Source organism: Musa acuminata, chromosome BXJ1-6 (genome assembly GCF_036884655.1).
Source record: "Musa acuminata AAA Group cultivar baxijiao chromosome BXJ1-6, Cavendish_Baxijiao_AAA, whole genome shotgun sequence".
Classification (NCBI taxonomy): Eukaryota; Viridiplantae; Streptophyta; class Magnoliopsida; order Zingiberales; family Musaceae; genus Musa; species Musa acuminata.
The window spans coordinates 23190756-23208520 of record NC_088332.1 but is presented as its reverse complement, the minus strand read 5'-3'; the positions used below and the strand labels follow the sequence as shown (position 1 = coordinate 23208520).

Below are 17765 nucleotides of genomic sequence, written 5' to 3'. Positions count from 1 at the left end.
AATTGAATCTATCTTGCGCTGAAGCAACAAGTCATTCATTTCCATCTGCATAGCAAAATTTGATTTTTAGCCTTACAGATATCGACATTATGATTTTCTTTGATAGAAACTGAGGAAGTACAAATCAATAGTGATTAGGTCTTGGTAAATTACATTCTGAGATTTGTATACAATACAGATCCTATAAGATTTCAGCTGGTAGTTAGTGCATGCATCTCAAGATTCCCACATATTCGTTTCATTGTGGCTACAGATTGATCATGAAGAACTAATTATCCAGAAAAATATAACCAGTGGCATAGAGATAACGCAACATCAGTGACATGAGATGATTATGCACAAAATATCATAAATCAAGACAGTCTGTAGTATGTACAAGTTATATATAGCGACTACCATGGCCAAAAAACTGTCTTTTAACTAACAGAACATAAGAGAAACAGATGGTCTTACTTTCCCCATTCTGGAGGAGCATTCCAAGCTGATAATAGCATGTCCGACTTGGCATTGGGCAGGCAATTTCTCACAACAAAAGACTTGGTAGTAAATCGAGCAACACCAATATCCTTGTAATCTCGATCAAAATCATATATCTGACATAACATTTGTAAAAGCATTGGATATTATTATATGATGATTAAAAATCACTAGACTTACAAATTATAAGCAAAATAATAACAAAATGTCTCATATTCTTTACAAAATGAATCTAAAACTGCCACAAATATGTTAGGAGCAAATTAATGGATTCTATGATTATACACTACATTGACAAGCTTCAAACAACAATATAATTCACATGAAATAAAGCACAAAAGCTATTTAGGAAAATAATTTTATTCCATTCAATTCTGGTTTTTCAACTCATTAAGACAATAGAGCTGTGATATAGTTGTTGATAATCATTTGGCACACATTGTTTAAGATGCACCCAAAATCCCTTCTGCAATGTTAGTTCTGAACTTCTGATCACCAACTGACTATGCACAGAAAAACCAAGATAAACTGAAGGTCTGGAGTTTGAAGAGTGACAATGATAATATAGATTCTCCTAAGAAAAGATGAGAAGCAAATTATCTATGTATATATATCCATCATCCATCGTCAAGCCTTCTACATGGAAATGCTAGAGTTCTGACTGCTTGTGATTAATAACACAGCTCAAACATCACTTTCTTTAAATGCCCTATGTGTAAAAGTGTCACTAATTTATCAACTTATATTCATAACTGAAAAAAATGAGGTGTGCTATATGACAAATTTAAAATATGAACCTACAAGAGTTGCTCAATTTTTCTGAAACTATACTATCTCAGAAAAGATGCAAATTAACTTATTTTTTCTTGTGGTTGTATTTTTGGTTGAAGATACATAACTCCCCAACACAACATATAAACATGTAACAGAAGGAACTATTAGAAAGACCAATTTCAAAAAAAGAGTGCGGTTGCATAATGAAGTACTGCATGGCCTTTTTGTCATCAGCTAAGCCACAAGATAATAACTAAAAAAGATATACTTGTGATATCATTATTATTTTTTTCTTTTCAGCATTCTGCTGAAGAACTCTAATGGTCCTACCAGACATGCAGCAAAAATTATATAAATTTTTGAAAAGTTGAAAAAGAAGGATTTAGGTGTAGGAAGCCCTATACATTATCCTGCACTTAGTGACATCAGAACGAAGCACATGTGTGAACAAAAAGAAGGGTGAATTTCGAAGCTATCACCAAAGGTATGGTCCAAACTTGAATCCTCCAAGTTATGAGCTCCAAGTTCCATAAGTTTGAAAGGAACTAGCTAACACAAATGACTTGATGGAAGGTCATAAGGATGCAAAACATTATTGTTTTGTAGTATCATATACATAAATCGATATGAGACAAGAAGTATAGCTAATTTTCGGATGAATTATTCATTATATACAATGCTTGTGAAGTCATTTGATGTGTTCACCTTTATAAAATATAGAAGAAAGACAATTAAACTACTTGAAAAATTTGTGGAACATATTTGAGAGAATAATGTTCTTTATCAGATTAAATTTTTTGCCATTATTGTTATAAATTTTGCAATCCTAGTTCTTCTATTCAAGGTTTGCAATACCGAATAATTCCGCTCGTACCAAGCGGTATGTACCGGTCCGTCAGCACACCAGTACACAGACCGCCCGCTACCGAGCGGTAGCGTCAATTGAGGTTGTTATCGTCGATGATGACCGAGGGAGAAGAAAGAGGGAGTCAACGGTGACCGAGGGAGAAGGTGAAAGAAGAGGCAGAAGGGGAAGAAAGAAATAGGAAAAATAAAAAGAGAACCTGAGATCAGCACCGCTCTCCTTGTCTGCGACGACGTCTCATCTGTGCGCGGGGAGAAGAGTATCGGCATTGTGAGGCGAAGAGAGGCGACGCCTCAGTGAAAATTTTTTTTTTTCAAGGCGACGTCACCCAAGGCAGCATCGCAATTTTTCTTTTTTTTCTGCAACGTGGCAAACGTTTCCTTTTTTTCTGCGACATCACAAATTTTTTTTTTCTACAAGGTCGCCCAAGAAGAGAGGCGACGTCGCAAATTTTTTTTTTTTTTTTTGCGACGTCGCCTCAATGACATCGCCCCGTGTGGGGAGAAGAGAGGTATACCGAGCGATTTACCTCTTATATATATATATATATATATATATTGGCAAGGTATATATATATATATTTTTTTTTTTAAGGCGACGTCGCCGAATTATATATATATATATATATATATATATATATATATATATATATATATATATATATATATATATATACCGAGCGAATGTCGAAACGCCGGTACGGTACAAAATTTCAAACCTTGCCGCTTGGTATACAGTAAGTACCATACCATACCGAGCATATCTTGAAATTTCGGTATGGTACGAAATTTCAATCCTTGCTTCTATTGCATTTTTGACACTTTCATTAGTAAAATTATTACAAGCATAAAGATCACATTTATATTGAATTCCTTGAGCAAATCAATGTGTCAATTTTGCATTAGACTAGAACATTTTCAAAAATAATTTATGCAATTTTGGGTACCAAACTTGTGTGGGTCCATGACCTATTCAAACATATCATGTGTCCATACTACAGAATTTACCATGTGCTGACCAAGGGGTGTAGGAGGAAGAGGAAGAGAAATGAAGAAGAGGAGTAGGTAAAGAGAAATGAATCAGTGGTTTTTAAAGTTAAAACTAATTTCTGTCTTAAATTCAAACCATACCGTACCGATGCCTAGAGGTTAACAACACTATTTCACAAAATTTCTACCAGGTCCTAAGTTTTTAGCCAGTTTTAACACAAATAAATAAAAGAGAGAGAAGTAAATGGAGGGGACTTAACAAACACAAGATAGCTACAACTTATAGAATCTAACAAGTACAAAATCTATATCATGAGATTAATTTCTAAGTTGCTACCAGACTTTAGATAATTAATCTACAAATTTTCTTGCTGGTTCATTTTTTTCTTGCTATAAATAGCATTTCTTTAGTAAGAAAATAATATATCAAAAATAATAAATATTCATCATTGAAGAAAAATAATCTTTCTATTATTTTCCAGAAAGAATATGCAAAAACATACCATCTCGTTGATTTCAGCTTCAGCAAAAGATTTTCCATCTGCAAGCATAGTCCAGACAACCTTATCGATTCTCATGGAAATTCGCGTAGCATATGATGGGCTTTTGTTCTTTTCTTTCTCCATTAGACGTAGTTGTGCAGCTTTTTGCAAAGCCATCCTCAATGCAGAAGATGCTGTCTTTCTGGACTTCTGTACATTTAATAGCTCTTTCTTCAGTCCTTGCACCTGGTAAAATGATAAATACCGTAGGGTGAAAAGAAAAGAATTAGCTTTGAAACTTTCTATCATGTGGGAGAAGTACCACCAGTTCTGTCAAAAATTCTGTAAGGAGGATGTGCAGGTTTCAGTTATCAACTAGACTGGTACCATGCCAGCATATCAGGCTGTACACCAACCCGTAGATCAACAAAAAGCTAGGGAAGTATACATTCAAGTGCAAGTTCCTGATTGAGCGAACATCATTTTACACTTGAATGGATGTTGTCAGTTAATATCATCCTTGCGGACTAATAAAGGATCTACGTAATGGTAGCCAAAGATATATCAGAAAATAACATAAAAACTTTTAATTCTGGCATCTCATTTGAGCTGAAATCTTACCAGCACTGACTTTCCACCAGTAATCATCCACAAGTCACCACTCTTTTCCTGAGAGCACAGATCAGAATAATAATCTCCCAATAAGGTCCTAATGTCATCAAGTAGAAGCTTCCTCTCTCTTTCTGTTTTTTCAAGGTGGATTTTTGCAAGTTCCACCTCTTCAACGCCATCAGGAACCACCTCGTCAGCTTCTTCCTCAACATCTTCATCATCATCATCAGATGGATAAGAAAGGCTACTTTTACGAGGCCTGGCATGTAGCAAGAGAATAATCAAAATTCAGTAATTTCCTTTCATGTCGAATTCCACTACTATGAACAATATAATCACACTTTCACAACAACCTGAAGAATTTATAAAAGCAAAAGCATAAGAACGCATAACAGCATAGACAACTAGAAACATTTAAGGACCTTGGCAGAATACACTAATACAGTAAATTATCCAGTACCACTTATATAATGATTAACTCCAAATAACACGACCTCAAACCAAAAGAATTGGTCATTTCTCACTCTAAATGATAGGCTATGAGAAGAATTTAAAAAAGAAAACTGCAGAAGATACCATGCTCACGTAGTTAAGAGGTCTAGAAAGAAAGATGATTAATGGTAAAGCCATCATACATGTTAATACTCGTGAATGATGCAGAAAGTGTGAAAAGTATAGGAAAACAAAAAAAACAAAAAAGACCATAATAATTTATGCTTTTAATTTTTAACCAACATTTTACAGTAAATTTTGAATAGACAGCTAATTTGGATATATATTAAGATTTTCAAAAATCATGATAAAGACAAGAAAAGATGAATTGATAATAAGAAAGAATCATTTCTGAAAACACAAGTTAAATGAAAACTTGGTTTCTCTAGAACAAACTTCAATGCACCTCCAATCAAGTCCAATCTATAATGTTCAAGTAAAGCGTCTAGTATTTAATTCATGATCTTAAGGAAATAAAATTACATACATGCTGCTTTTGCCTAAAAAAATGGTTCCATTCCAAATCATGATTTTCAACTAATAACCGACTTCACAAAATTTTGCAAAAAGCTGTCAAAGATAATATAACCTTAGCTTAAATTTTTTTAAATACTAAATTTCTTCATTCCAATATTAAATAATATAACTATAATCTTTTGTTGTCTTCTAAGCTTCTTGCTGCAGATACTAATTTTAGAAAAAAATGATTGATTACCAACAACATAATCAAGTTGGACTTTATAATCTAAAGGCATTGCTCTACATATTACCAGCACCATCAGTGCCAACTGGCAGATACCATTGTGCCAAGCCAGCATCTGAAAACAAATTAGAAAAAGAAATATTCATATTTTAAAGAAGATTCAATGAATTGGTTAAAGGATTAAAACTGTACCTTGTTGCCAATCAAGGTTTTGAATACCGGTCCGTATCGACGTAGCGAGCTCTGCTCGATACGGTACGTACCGGTATATACTATCGGTATGCTAGGGCGCACCGATGGTACACCCTAAAATCTTAAAAATACCTTCAACTACCACGCCAGGGCGTACCGATCGATATGCCTCGATAACGGACAAAATCCGGGGCGGTACCGGTCGGTACACCTCGGTACCGGTCAAAACACTAGTATTGCCTGGTAGAGGATGCTCCACGTACCGGTAACCTCTCGGACCGGTACGTACCACCCATATTGGGCGGTACACAAAAAAATTGAGAACCCTGTTGCTAATGGCATTCTTTCTTATTCAAGACCTATCACTGGGCCTCATATCCCCAGGCATATGTGCTAGTGATAAAAAGTCCATTATTAGTCACCATCATTTCGGGCTATTAAACAGGACACCCTGATGATAGAAGATGAGATAGCCGACAAAAATCAAGACAGAGATTAGTGACAACCAAGATTGTGACTATTGTAAAAAGGCCACCCTCATATTCATATTGCTCGAGTCAAATAATGTTTTGACATAAAAAATAGCTTGATCCATTTTTCACCAAAGAAACCTTGTCCACTACAATACATTTGCCCAATCCAAGGTGGCATGCACTGTAACCAAAATTATTATCTGAAATATTCTATTTAGCACAGAGCTCTATGTTAGGGATTGAGCTCACTGATGACCAACTTCACTATGATTGCAAGGACAGTAGTTTTAAACCTTAAGGTCACAACAAACTCACAAGATACCTAGTATTTGAGTTTTTAGGACTTTCAAGCTATTTTGTTCTTAGGTACATTTGATGGTCAGAGTTGTCCACATCTTTTAATGAAAAAGACATTTAATCTCCTCATAATGTGCAAGTTTAATTGGTTTGGAGATGCATGATCAAATATTTTATCCTTACCTGGATTATTAATTCAAATTATCTACATGTTAAGATAAGAATCTAATATCTTATAGTGTCTGTAAGCCAACAATTCAAATGACATATTAACAATCTCAACTAATATTACCTTGAATCTTCATTAAGAATTCTCTTAATTTTCGAAATTTGTTCTGCAATGTCTAGTATATACCTTCTTGTTCCTTGCATCTTATTCTTATTGGCAATAGCTATACCAGACCATCTCAAGTTATAGCTCAATCTTTAACTTCAATTGCTATGTCATCAATTTCTGTTGGTAAAGATAGCAAGTGCATCATCATATTGACAATTGTAAATTGCATCATATATCACAATTTACCAACCAATACCACAACTGTCTAATACCTACCAGTATGAGTGTACAAACAATCAGTATTGAAACATTAATAGTCCTTAGTTTTTTTTATTGGTGTATCAAAGCATAACATATAAGTATAAAATAGAATCTCACCATCCTTGGTCTCCCTGATGATGACCTGAAAAAGCTCTAACTTTTCCTCTACACTCCACATAGCTCCTCACATGGCCACATTGTGCCTTGCAGCACTAACAGAAGGCATGTTGTCTTTTTGTCATGTAATTCTGTCCAGTCCCTAGCAAAATGGCCGTGCTAGGTGACACAGCATGGAATGCAACATTTTGATAGCCAACCAGCACCAATACTGTCACTAGAACTTACGTCCTTGTGCACATGTATCACCTGATGCCCTGTTGGCACATACTTCACTAATGTAAAATTAGTTTGTCGGATTAAGAAGTAGATAGTAGCCCCTTAAAAATATTTTTCCTTCTTATTAGTTGCCAAACTGATTTTGTCTTTGATAAGCCATCCATACAAATTTTAAAGGACCAATTTGATCCAAGATACATGGAGCCAACTTATGTTTCTTCTCATACTAATTGAGAAGCCATCTTTGAATAAACCTGACACTTTTGGGTGCACATTGTGGTTTCATGATGTCATTAGAGAGGACTTCTTTAGGAATGTGGTCTCTTCCTCCTTTCTCCCTTTTTCTCTCTCATCTCTCCCATTTCATGGTTTTCTATTCAATTTTTGCAGATTAATCCATGACAACATGATTGTGGACATCATCAAGTCAATAGAAAAATGGCCCATTTAGTATTTTGATAGTTATCCCATTTCAAGCTTTAGCATCCATATCATTCTACAGTCTTATATGTGTTGCTAACAAGAGGTTGATTCAATAATCAATATATAGTGTAAAGTATAAACACAGTAAAAGCAACCAAGTAATTAGCCTGAAAAATGAGAAGCACAATGAGATTAGGCTTTAGAATGGTGCTTTGGGCATGCATCAAGTTGTTCCATGTAAGGTTTAAGATAGACTTTTAATTAGCTTTTTCTTCTTGAAGCCTTCAAAATGAGGCAGTAAATCTTTAAGGTCAGTTGAACAACACTCTAAGTGAGCTTTCAAAAGTGGGGATTGCTGGATATTAGATGCAATGCTGTTTCAAGTGCTTGTGTCTCTCCAAGTTCTATCCATCATCAAATTTATCAGTTCTTGCTAGTCATGCTCCAAATCTGACATTAGCTACAAACAAGGTTGAAAAATCTTACAATTCATCTGTTGCTTCTGCAATTCTAAGAAAATGTGAAAAAGCAACACCTCAAACTGAGAAACCAGATCCTAAGCAAATAATGCTTTAGTATTCCCATGTAAGGTTTGCTAACATATTTAATCCATAAGTCTTCAAATTAATCAATTTAAAGTAAATTATTTGATTAAAAAATTTGAACAGTCAAAAAGCAACCAGCAGAAAAATAGAAAGGTCAATTTTTTGATGAATTAAAAAGTTAAATAAAAAGTTCAGAGCGTTACTTTGGAGGCCTGGCAAAAAGAAGATTGCTCAGAACATCCAGCATGACCTGAAACTGGCGTGAAGTCATTGTTGCGGTAATATTAGAAGAGTTGAAGGAGAGTTCTTTAAGCGGCTTCACCTGGATTCCCAATGTCAAGAAGTAAAGCACATGTTTTACAAATTGCAAGCAATAGTTCCCTAAAATTAGTAGCCAGAAAATTTTCAAATGACACATAATAAGGATGATCAATATTCTCATGTACAATTATTTTGGATAATGCTCGATATTGTCATATCTTACTTTCAGATCTGCAGTTCCACCCTTGTGCCTAGTATAGCGAAAGTACATCTCACAAGGCATAAATACCCTTTCCAGTAAAGCACCAGTTCTTTTCACTTTTGGTGAGCTTCGCAGAATCTTAGGTAGCCACTGAAGTCCAGCACCTGGATCAACATCTGTTGGTGCAACATGAGCCTGAACATGTTCAAGCATCACAGAATACTCAGCTCGCTTCCAAGTCATTTCAGGCTGAGATTCTGGAATTTTTACATTGCTAGTTCCAAGGGCTTGTTTGATCATTTCATATCCAACATGAAGAACTGAATGAAATGAACGAGATAAGACACGGCCACTGGCAGCAGCAAGAAGAAATCTACCCTGGAAATCAAGAACCAGAGTGAAGAACATATGCAATTCATTACAAAAGGCACACATTTGTTTATTGCCTTGTCTTGATTATTAATAACTGGAAAAAAAAGGAGAATATTGCTCCTAGAATGAGAATAGAACAGTAAATGTCTCTATGAGTCTGATTCGTAAAACACCCACAGTTAAAAATGTAGATTTTATAAGTCATCTATGAGCATGAATTATAGGATAATAATTATAAAATAAAGTAACTGACACATACAAAAGGTTACTACCAAGGTAATAAAGTTTGAGCTGAAGACATAAAAGACTAAGAAAGGAAAAAAGGTGGCAGTCATAGTAATCTAGAGGCAGCATAGTTGAAAAAAGGAGAGAAGAATTATTTGACTTGGTCTTGACATGAAAAAGAATCATAATTGCACATGTAAAGGGGTTGAAAAATATCAAATTGTTAATACCACAAAACAATAGGACACTAAGTACATGGCATTATGGCTATTATTGCAGTCATATAGATAAAATTTGAATGTCAAATAAAATACTAAGAAAAAAAGTTTACTATTAGGAATTATTTAGGATTAGCCAACTTGATGTTAGGAAAATATGGCAAGAGGGCAAACTATTAGGAGAAAAAGTTCAATAAACTGACCTATACCACTCGGGATCATAGAATAAAATAATAAAAGAACAAAATCAATCGTATTGAACTAGCAACGAGCTATCTTTTGAACTGGTAAATACTGGTTAGTAAGTACCAGTCCAATTGGTGTTTAATTCAACATCCCATTATTCCATAAGTTTTTAAAAATTTCATACACACACACACATATATATGGTTTGTCTTACCGATCCATACCGATGTACCAACAAGCTACAGGTATAGCACGTACCAAGTTGTACCAAGTCATACCGAACATACAAACACATGGTACATGGGACGTATTGATGTACTGCCCATATCAGTCTTCTATTAGACTAGTACATATTGTCTGTACCGAACGGTACACCATGGTACAACGAACTATGTAAATGTACATATATATGTATATATATATACATGTATATATATAGACATATATATATATGTGTGTGTGTGTGTGTATATACATATATATGTATATATATATACATGTATATATATAGACATATATATATATGTGTGTGTGTGTGTGTATATACATATATATGTATATATATATATATATATATATATATATATGTGTGTATTTATATATAAAGTTATATCTTTTAAAATTTTTGGATACAATCCTTGATAGAATCCTTTGTTGATCTCATGGTAAAATTGCCTCAACATATCTATCGTACAAGGTTGTGAAAGGCAACCATCAGATGCAATTTAGTTTCTTTATCTTCCTAATTTTGTTTGAAGAAACTGCAGTAATACGAGGAATGTTGAATTTCCCATTGGAGGCTTATATTGTTCATCAGATGCAATTTAGTTTCTTACGATGCATTAGTCTGGTGGAAAATTAACATTCTAGGAAGATGGATCAGGAAATATGTCGAGCTATGCAAGAGTGTTAAGCCTTCTTTTGTAGCTTTCTATCTACTATTTGTGGGACCTTTTCTCCCCTACTTCTTTCTCTGCTACTCTCATCTCTTTCACTTTTCATTTTTTTCTCTCATACTGCTTATTTCACAACCTTAATAAAATAAGATCATACCCTCGGCCTGTCTTTACCAATTAAGAAAAGAGCATATCAAATGCAAATCAATAGGACTGTTAAGTTACAGCAATTTCAATCTGCATTGGTTTCTGGATTTGGAAAGCTCTTCCATTTGTATTAATTGCAAAAGAAGAAAAAGAACATATCAAATGCAACTTTATGGGGCTAAAGCAATTTCAATCAGCTTAAATTTTTGGATTTGGAAACCTCTTTTATATGTATTTATTATTAAAGAAGCCTCTCACGTGGAGCAACTTGTTTTCAACTTCTAACAAAAATCAAAACACATCATGCTCAACAAAATTAAGAATCTAAGATTACTATTGTCCTGTTTAAACTACGATATCTTTCTCAAAGCATTAGATGGATCAATCAATTTAGTCATCTACCAGGAATGACAAATAGAAGCATAAAGCATTATACACTATCAAATATGTTTGTATGAGAGATCCGAAGACATTAAAAGGAAGTTGCATATTCATTCGAAGTTTGTAACTAACCCTGCAAGGCATGTGTACAACTATGATAATGAATAAGTTTGGACATGCATGTAATATAAGCACTGAAAACTTGCCTTACGTATTAGCAATAATCCAACTAGTATTAGATATGATTATCTAACAAGAATTATCATGTTGTTTGTTAGTGTGCATATTGAACATTAAGCAGCATGATCGGTAAATAAAGGATGACATACAAGGTGCCCACAGAGAATCTTGTATGCCTACCCAGCCCAGAAGTATTGATCCATACAAATATTTGAGAATCGATGAGCAACACAAACACAAATAATCAAAAAAGGGTGGTGTGTACATTCTGTCAGAGATTCTAAGCAATGTATTGTGCTTCACATTAGCAGCCTTGCATGCTAGTTTGACAACGTACAGGACGCCAAAAACAGGCCAATGTAGGCGTGGATCTACCAAGACTACCGAAACGACCATTCAAAAATCATGCTTGAAAGGATTATCGCAATAGATTCACTTCCACTTAAGTGAATCAATAGGCCTATATCTTGTTGGTAATATAAGAGGGACTGTCCATGTGTTGTGCCCAAATATCTTAAGAATACCAGTTGCACCAAAGAAAACTAGGCTACTCAGTGGAATAAGTGCACTACTAAGATTTTGCCAAAGATGGCATGGGATGAGCTTCTTAACTGAAGAAGCATGTTAGAAAAGAATGTCCCACAGATCCTGCTAGAGTAAGCAGGCATATATCTTGTTGGCAGTAGAGTAGGAGTGTGTGTATGTGTACTGTGATCAAGTTTCTTAAAAATCCTTGTTGCACATAGGAGAATGTGACCATGTACTATGTCCAAGTACTGGCAAATACTTGGGTACATCCATTATTAATATGACAGGACATGAGGTGAAACAATGTCAACCATCACTACCTAGGTTAACTGTAGTCCCTAACAAACAATATCATCACATGAGCATACAAGGAAAGGGAAAGGGAGGGAAGAAAGGAGGGACAGGAAAAAGGGAGCAAGAGGAGGAATGAGGAAGAGAATGCAGAGGAGCAGAAGAGAAGGTGGAGGAGACAGCTGCAGAAGAAGAGTGGTGAAGCAGTGAGGCAGGGACGATGAGACGAGGCGGCAACCGTGGGTGAGGTGATGTTAATGAGGCATCTATGATGAGGCAGTGGAGCAACGACGCTGGTGAGGCAGTGGAGAAGTGATGGCAAAGTGGTGGAACTATGAGAAAATGGAAAGGAGGGAGCAATGACAAGAGAGAAAGGGAGAGAGAGAAGAAAGGAGGGAAAAATGAAGAGAAAATAATAAACAAAGAGCTGTCAGCAATAAAATAAGAAAAATTGAGTACCAGGTAGTATCCTTACCATCAGATTCTCTGATTTTATTCATTAAAACTGGGTGGCAAAACCAGTTTGAAAGGTTTAACAGGTGGTAATCCCTATTTTGGAGCGGATTGGGTATCCTTCATTTCGGTTTTGTAGGGTTACTGGACAGTGACCCTGTTTCAGAAGAGCGAAATCACACAGTCCGCATCTTATGTTTCAGAATACTGGTATGTATAGACTGATCCAATGGCTTTGTAGTACCTTGCTGATACCATAAGAGGCATTCTTTATCCTAACTAGTGATTGAGTTGCACAAAAAGTAATAACAGATATTGGTCACTGGCTTATCAAAGATACGGGTCATGGTCTCATGGATGCATGTTGCTCAAAGAAAAACAATTAGCTTCCGACATCAAGAATGCCATCAGACAAGGAATGCTAGCTAATTGTATTCTTCCTCTTCTTTGGCATGTGGGAGGGCATATCACACCCACTCTCATTTAAGGTAGATACGTATAATCCAATTCTATGACCCATTCAACAAAAGCAAACTCAAGAATACCATTAATTCTATTGCAATCTATAAATAAAATCTTGACAATCTCAGCCCAATTACAGAAGCTGAAGGCATTAATCATAAATATTCTAACCAATGATTAATTTCTCGAACTATCACCAAGTATGATCCAACCAAATCAAATAAGAAAAAAAGGACCACTGTTGACATGCAAACCAGAAAAAAAAATCAACAGATATAGTAACATATACTGTAGAGTATGCTATTAATGCTTGAAAGAAAATCATAAACAGGCCAATTTATGTTTCCAAAATTAAAACAGAATTCCACAAGCTGGTGTTTCAACACACATGGCATAGTTTACTCACATTAGCTTCTTCAGAGTGCAAGTTGAATTGAGGTTGAATGACATTAACCATAAAGTTGCGTTTACCCTTCTCCTCCGAGTCATCAATGTGTCCATGCTTTACTGGTGGATATTCATTCCAAATAATTAGAAAACCATAAACACTTAATAGAAAGAAAAGATCTATAGGAAAAAAACAGTAAATATTGCAGATAACTTTGGCAAAATAGAAGCTCTCAATTTAATCTAAAGTCAGAGATGGCATCACAAACATGTCAACAAGACAGTGAGTTTTCACATAAAATGGAAGGTAAAGTTGCAGAGTATGCATAGATCAGTAAAAATTAACTGGCTATGGAACTTATTAATTTCATTGTTCCCATGTTTAAAGTGGTTGCTCAAAGAGTAAAAAAGTTCAATTACTCTACTCTAATAAACTCACCAACTATATCAGATTGTAAGCATTCAATTTTAGTAGAAGAAGATGCTGATGGATTTGGGTCCAAAATCTCGATTTGTTTGGAAGGAGAATCAGCTAAATGTGTTGCAGAACTGGAGGAGATTAAGTTATCACTGGGAGAAACCTCAGATTCATCCAACTTCTGTTGTTCTTCAGTCAACTTCCTCTGAGCATACTGTCGAGATGGAGAAGGTTTTGGAGGTTCAAAAGCCTTTGATATTCCACCTACCCAAGACCAGACAGCATCTCTGTTTTCTAGTGTCCATAGGAGTTTAAGGCCATATACGAATATCCGTTGGCAATTGTCAGCTATTACAACATTAAATCCATCATCATCACTAGGATCTGATCGTGTGTGATCACTCTCACTACCATTTTCAAACTCAGACCTAACATAGGTCATCTCAAGATTCTTTCTTCCAGCTTCTTGCCATGCCAATAGCCTTGCAGGATCAGCCTTAGGAGCTTGTCTTCGTATTGTGAAGTAATCAGAATATAAAAGAAAACCATCATCCCGACTTCTCTCTGCACAATTATGTTGATAACTGCATTTGTCATTGACTTTACCTGTCGTTACAGTATGCAAAGCTCTCTTATTTGTTTGGATATCCTGAACTGCAGATGAACTACAATCTCTATTCAGATATGCCTTCAGCATATGAAGGTCAAGACCTCGGTAAACAAGATCAAGTGGATCCCGCTTGCAGTCAAAGGTATATCGCTGCTTTCCTCTACTATAATATAATTCATATTTCAATTTTGACATTCTAAAAGTTAAACCAATTGCAGGATCATCATCACCCAAAGGCATATGTTTGATGCAAGTAGGTGTAGCATCAAGACGAAGGAAAAACTCAGTCATAACCTTGTCTAATGACAAGTTTCCAGATCGTGCAGCTCTAGGAATTCCAAAACGTGGCCATCTGGAGAAAGAACGTAATTTGTAAGGAGGGTTGTAATTTAAGTTCCACCATTTGAATACCCACACTAGGTCATGGGCTCCAAGATTCATAAGTGGAAAATCAACAGTCTCTAACTTCTGTGATGTATCATAGATGGCTTGATCCAGTATCAGACTATCTCCAAATCCAGACGTAGCATTTCCATCTAGCAGAAATGGTCTTAGAGAAAAGTTCCACTTTAAAGAAAGAGAAGTTGAACGAAATGGATCATATACTTTCATCCGAGGTTCACGTTCGTTGGGGAGTGCATGTAAATAATGATTCAGAGGAGTTCCAGACTCGCATTCCCAGTCCAAGATCACCTCAAGAGAGAAAGCAGGGGAGTAAATAAATGGTCTAGAGACACTACGAGGAAGTTTCAAACTGCAACTTTTCAACAAACTCTCTAAACTGCTTATATAAATTCTAAACTCCTTTGCAGAAACAAGAACATGCCCATCAGTTTGCTGGATCTCCATGTAATCAGAAACAATCTGAAGTTTGTCCAACTCCTCATAGGGATTAGTTGTTGCAAGCAAGTTCCATCTAGTCTCATTAAAATTCAAAACAATCTTCCCATGGATGTAGTATCTCATATCATCCCACCATGGCAAGCTACGTTCTCTTTTAGGTGGCTGAGACTCCGGAACAAAATTTGTAGCATGTGGTGCATTTGAAGAATTTCGACCATTTGAATTGGAACTCTGGTTTCTGATGCTAAGATTAGCCCTGCGCAGGGCTACAGTAAATGCATAGCTAATATCAGCAAAAGCTGGCTCATAACCCACACCGAAAGAAATTTCGCCTTTCTGAAAATATATAGGCAAGTCAGAGTACATTTTCATTGGTGGAGTTGTGCCACTGGCTGAACGGAGCATACACACTCTTCGCCATCTACCAACGAATACATCTTGATGTATCTGAGGTTGAAAACAAGTTGCCTATAACCAAAGAGAGAAGAATAATATTATCATCATCATGTAACTATAAAATGCTACACAGCAGCTCATATAATAAAGATGACAAACTAATTCCAAGTTTGAAAATAAATCCTTCCCACAACAACTAAATGGACAGCCCAGTGCCTGAGGCTTCCATTAATGCAAGGTCTTGGAGGTCAATGCCTTACACCTGTAGGCAGAGAAGCTGTTTCCATCAGTTACCCAGGTCATAAAGGAGCACCATCACTGTGGTGCCAAGGCTTGCTAGCATCCTTAATATTGCTCTTGAATGACCCAATTTTAACCACAAACAATGCAATATGAGATATTGTACAGGATAATAACAAAAAATGGCTTGCACAATAGAGCATTTGAGCTTACCAATTTTAAATTTTTTTTCACAGTAATGTGGGCTAGAAGTGCATAGAAACATATATATCTTTCCTTCGTAAGGAGGAGAAGTATTCACTTTCATAGAGTATAAGAAACTATAAAAGACGTTATTTATAAAATGTCATCTAGATTCTCAGCCGGCAAAGGAGACAACAAATTATGTAGCAATGAGCATGAAAAGAGATGAGCATAACTCCAGCAGTACAAAGCTACCAATAATTTCCAAGTTCATATTTCTATTTTGTTCAAATTATATAATGAACATGAAAAGCTTCCTAATGCCAGGCAATTTCAACAGAAACTTACCTAAAATGTTGTCACATGAGTCGCAAGAAAAGTATTTGTAATAGTAAAAAATATCAGAAGCCTATTGACTACTGGATAATAGTAATAAAAATCAGAATCCTATTGACCGCAGGTAGCTGCAGTAATGATATAACTTCAAGTGATCAATTTTAAAAAGAAAATAACATCTTAAGCTAATGAAGCAAACCGATATAAATTTAGAACTAGTATCGACTCACATAAGAAGCCTTCAGATAAGTGGCATCAACTACAAGGGATCTTATGTGCTACCTACCTATACTTTTTCTCTTACATAATAGACAACAAGATACAAACTACTGGACTTGAACCTTTGACGCTTTAGACCAGCCTTTCACGCTCAATTAAGATCAAGTGAAGTATTATGAAATTGCCAAATTACTTCTCCTAATCTCTGTACATTGGTCCTTGCCCAGAAACTAGGAGAAAGAAGTATATTTCCACATAACATACCTAAACAAACAATATATGTTCACCATTTCACGTAACTAAACAAACAAGATAAGTTCACCATTTCACCAAATAGACATCTTCTTTTGCAATCAAGACAGATTTGTGAATGCCCAAGGCTAGAGGTGGAAAACGAAAACACATGCGAATCCAGGGACAATTTTAAAAACTGAAAAGGATAGATTAATAGCATTCTAGTTTGATGGAATAAAACTAACTTATAAAATACACATCAATGATCAAGGATGATCAATCCAGCAAAAGTCCAAGTTCAGCCAGCACAAAGGCTCAAGCCCAATCTTAATTTGAGTTGGAATTGAATCAAGAAGACTTCACTGATTAGAAGTCCCCTGCGTGGGACCAAGAGTTGGAATCCGATTCAGAGTTTTCCAATTAGAAGTCTAGAAGTCTCCTACGTGGGACTAAGAGTTGGACTCCGATTGAGAGTCCTCAAGTTAGGAATCTTTCTCCTCTATAACTATAAGGGGGTTGACAGCCCTAAAAAGGAGGGAAAGGAGAGAGAGGAGACAGCAAGGGAGAAGCCTCAAGAAGCCAAGCTTGCATGCTCAAGAAGTCCCTTTGCAATTACATAACTAGGTATTCCTTTTTCGAGAAGTAATCTAGATCCTTAGTCTCTTTCAATTTTTTCTTCTTCCTCGTCAATCCTCCCACAAAGGGTAAATCTGCTCAAAGGAAGGATTCAATCATCATATCCTTTCCCCAAAACAAATCAAACCAAGCAAATTGCACCATATAAGATTATATGTCAAGTTGATCAGTGACCTTTTAGTTTTAGTTGGTTGCATACTTTAACCAGTTGCCACCTGAGTAAATTTGTGCATAATGCATATGAGCAAAAAGCATGCACATGG

At 35.7% G+C, this 17765-nt stretch overlaps 1 protein-coding gene across 3 annotated transcripts in view; it reads right to left on the bottom strand.

Annotated features, from left to right (window-relative positions):
- LOC135676630 (protein SABRE-like) overlaps positions 1 to 17765 on the bottom strand; it is a 72540-nt gene that overhangs the window by 13630 nt on the left and 41145 nt on the right. For all 3 annotated transcript variants that reach the window (XM_065188017.1, XM_065188018.1, XM_065188019.1), the window contains 7 exons: positions 13827 to 15726; positions 13407 to 13507; positions 8683 to 9039; positions 8402 to 8520; positions 4209 to 4458; positions 3609 to 3833; positions 454 to 593 (listed from right to left, as the gene is read on the bottom strand). In XM_065188017.1, coding sequence (XP_065044089.1) covers positions 454 to 593; positions 3609 to 3833; positions 4209 to 4458; positions 8402 to 8520; positions 8683 to 9039; positions 13407 to 13507; positions 13827 to 15726 — 3092 coding nt within the window. The remainder of the gene's footprint in view (positions 1 to 453; positions 594 to 3608; positions 3834 to 4208; positions 4459 to 8401; positions 8521 to 8682; positions 9040 to 13406; positions 13508 to 13826; positions 15727 to 17765) is intronic.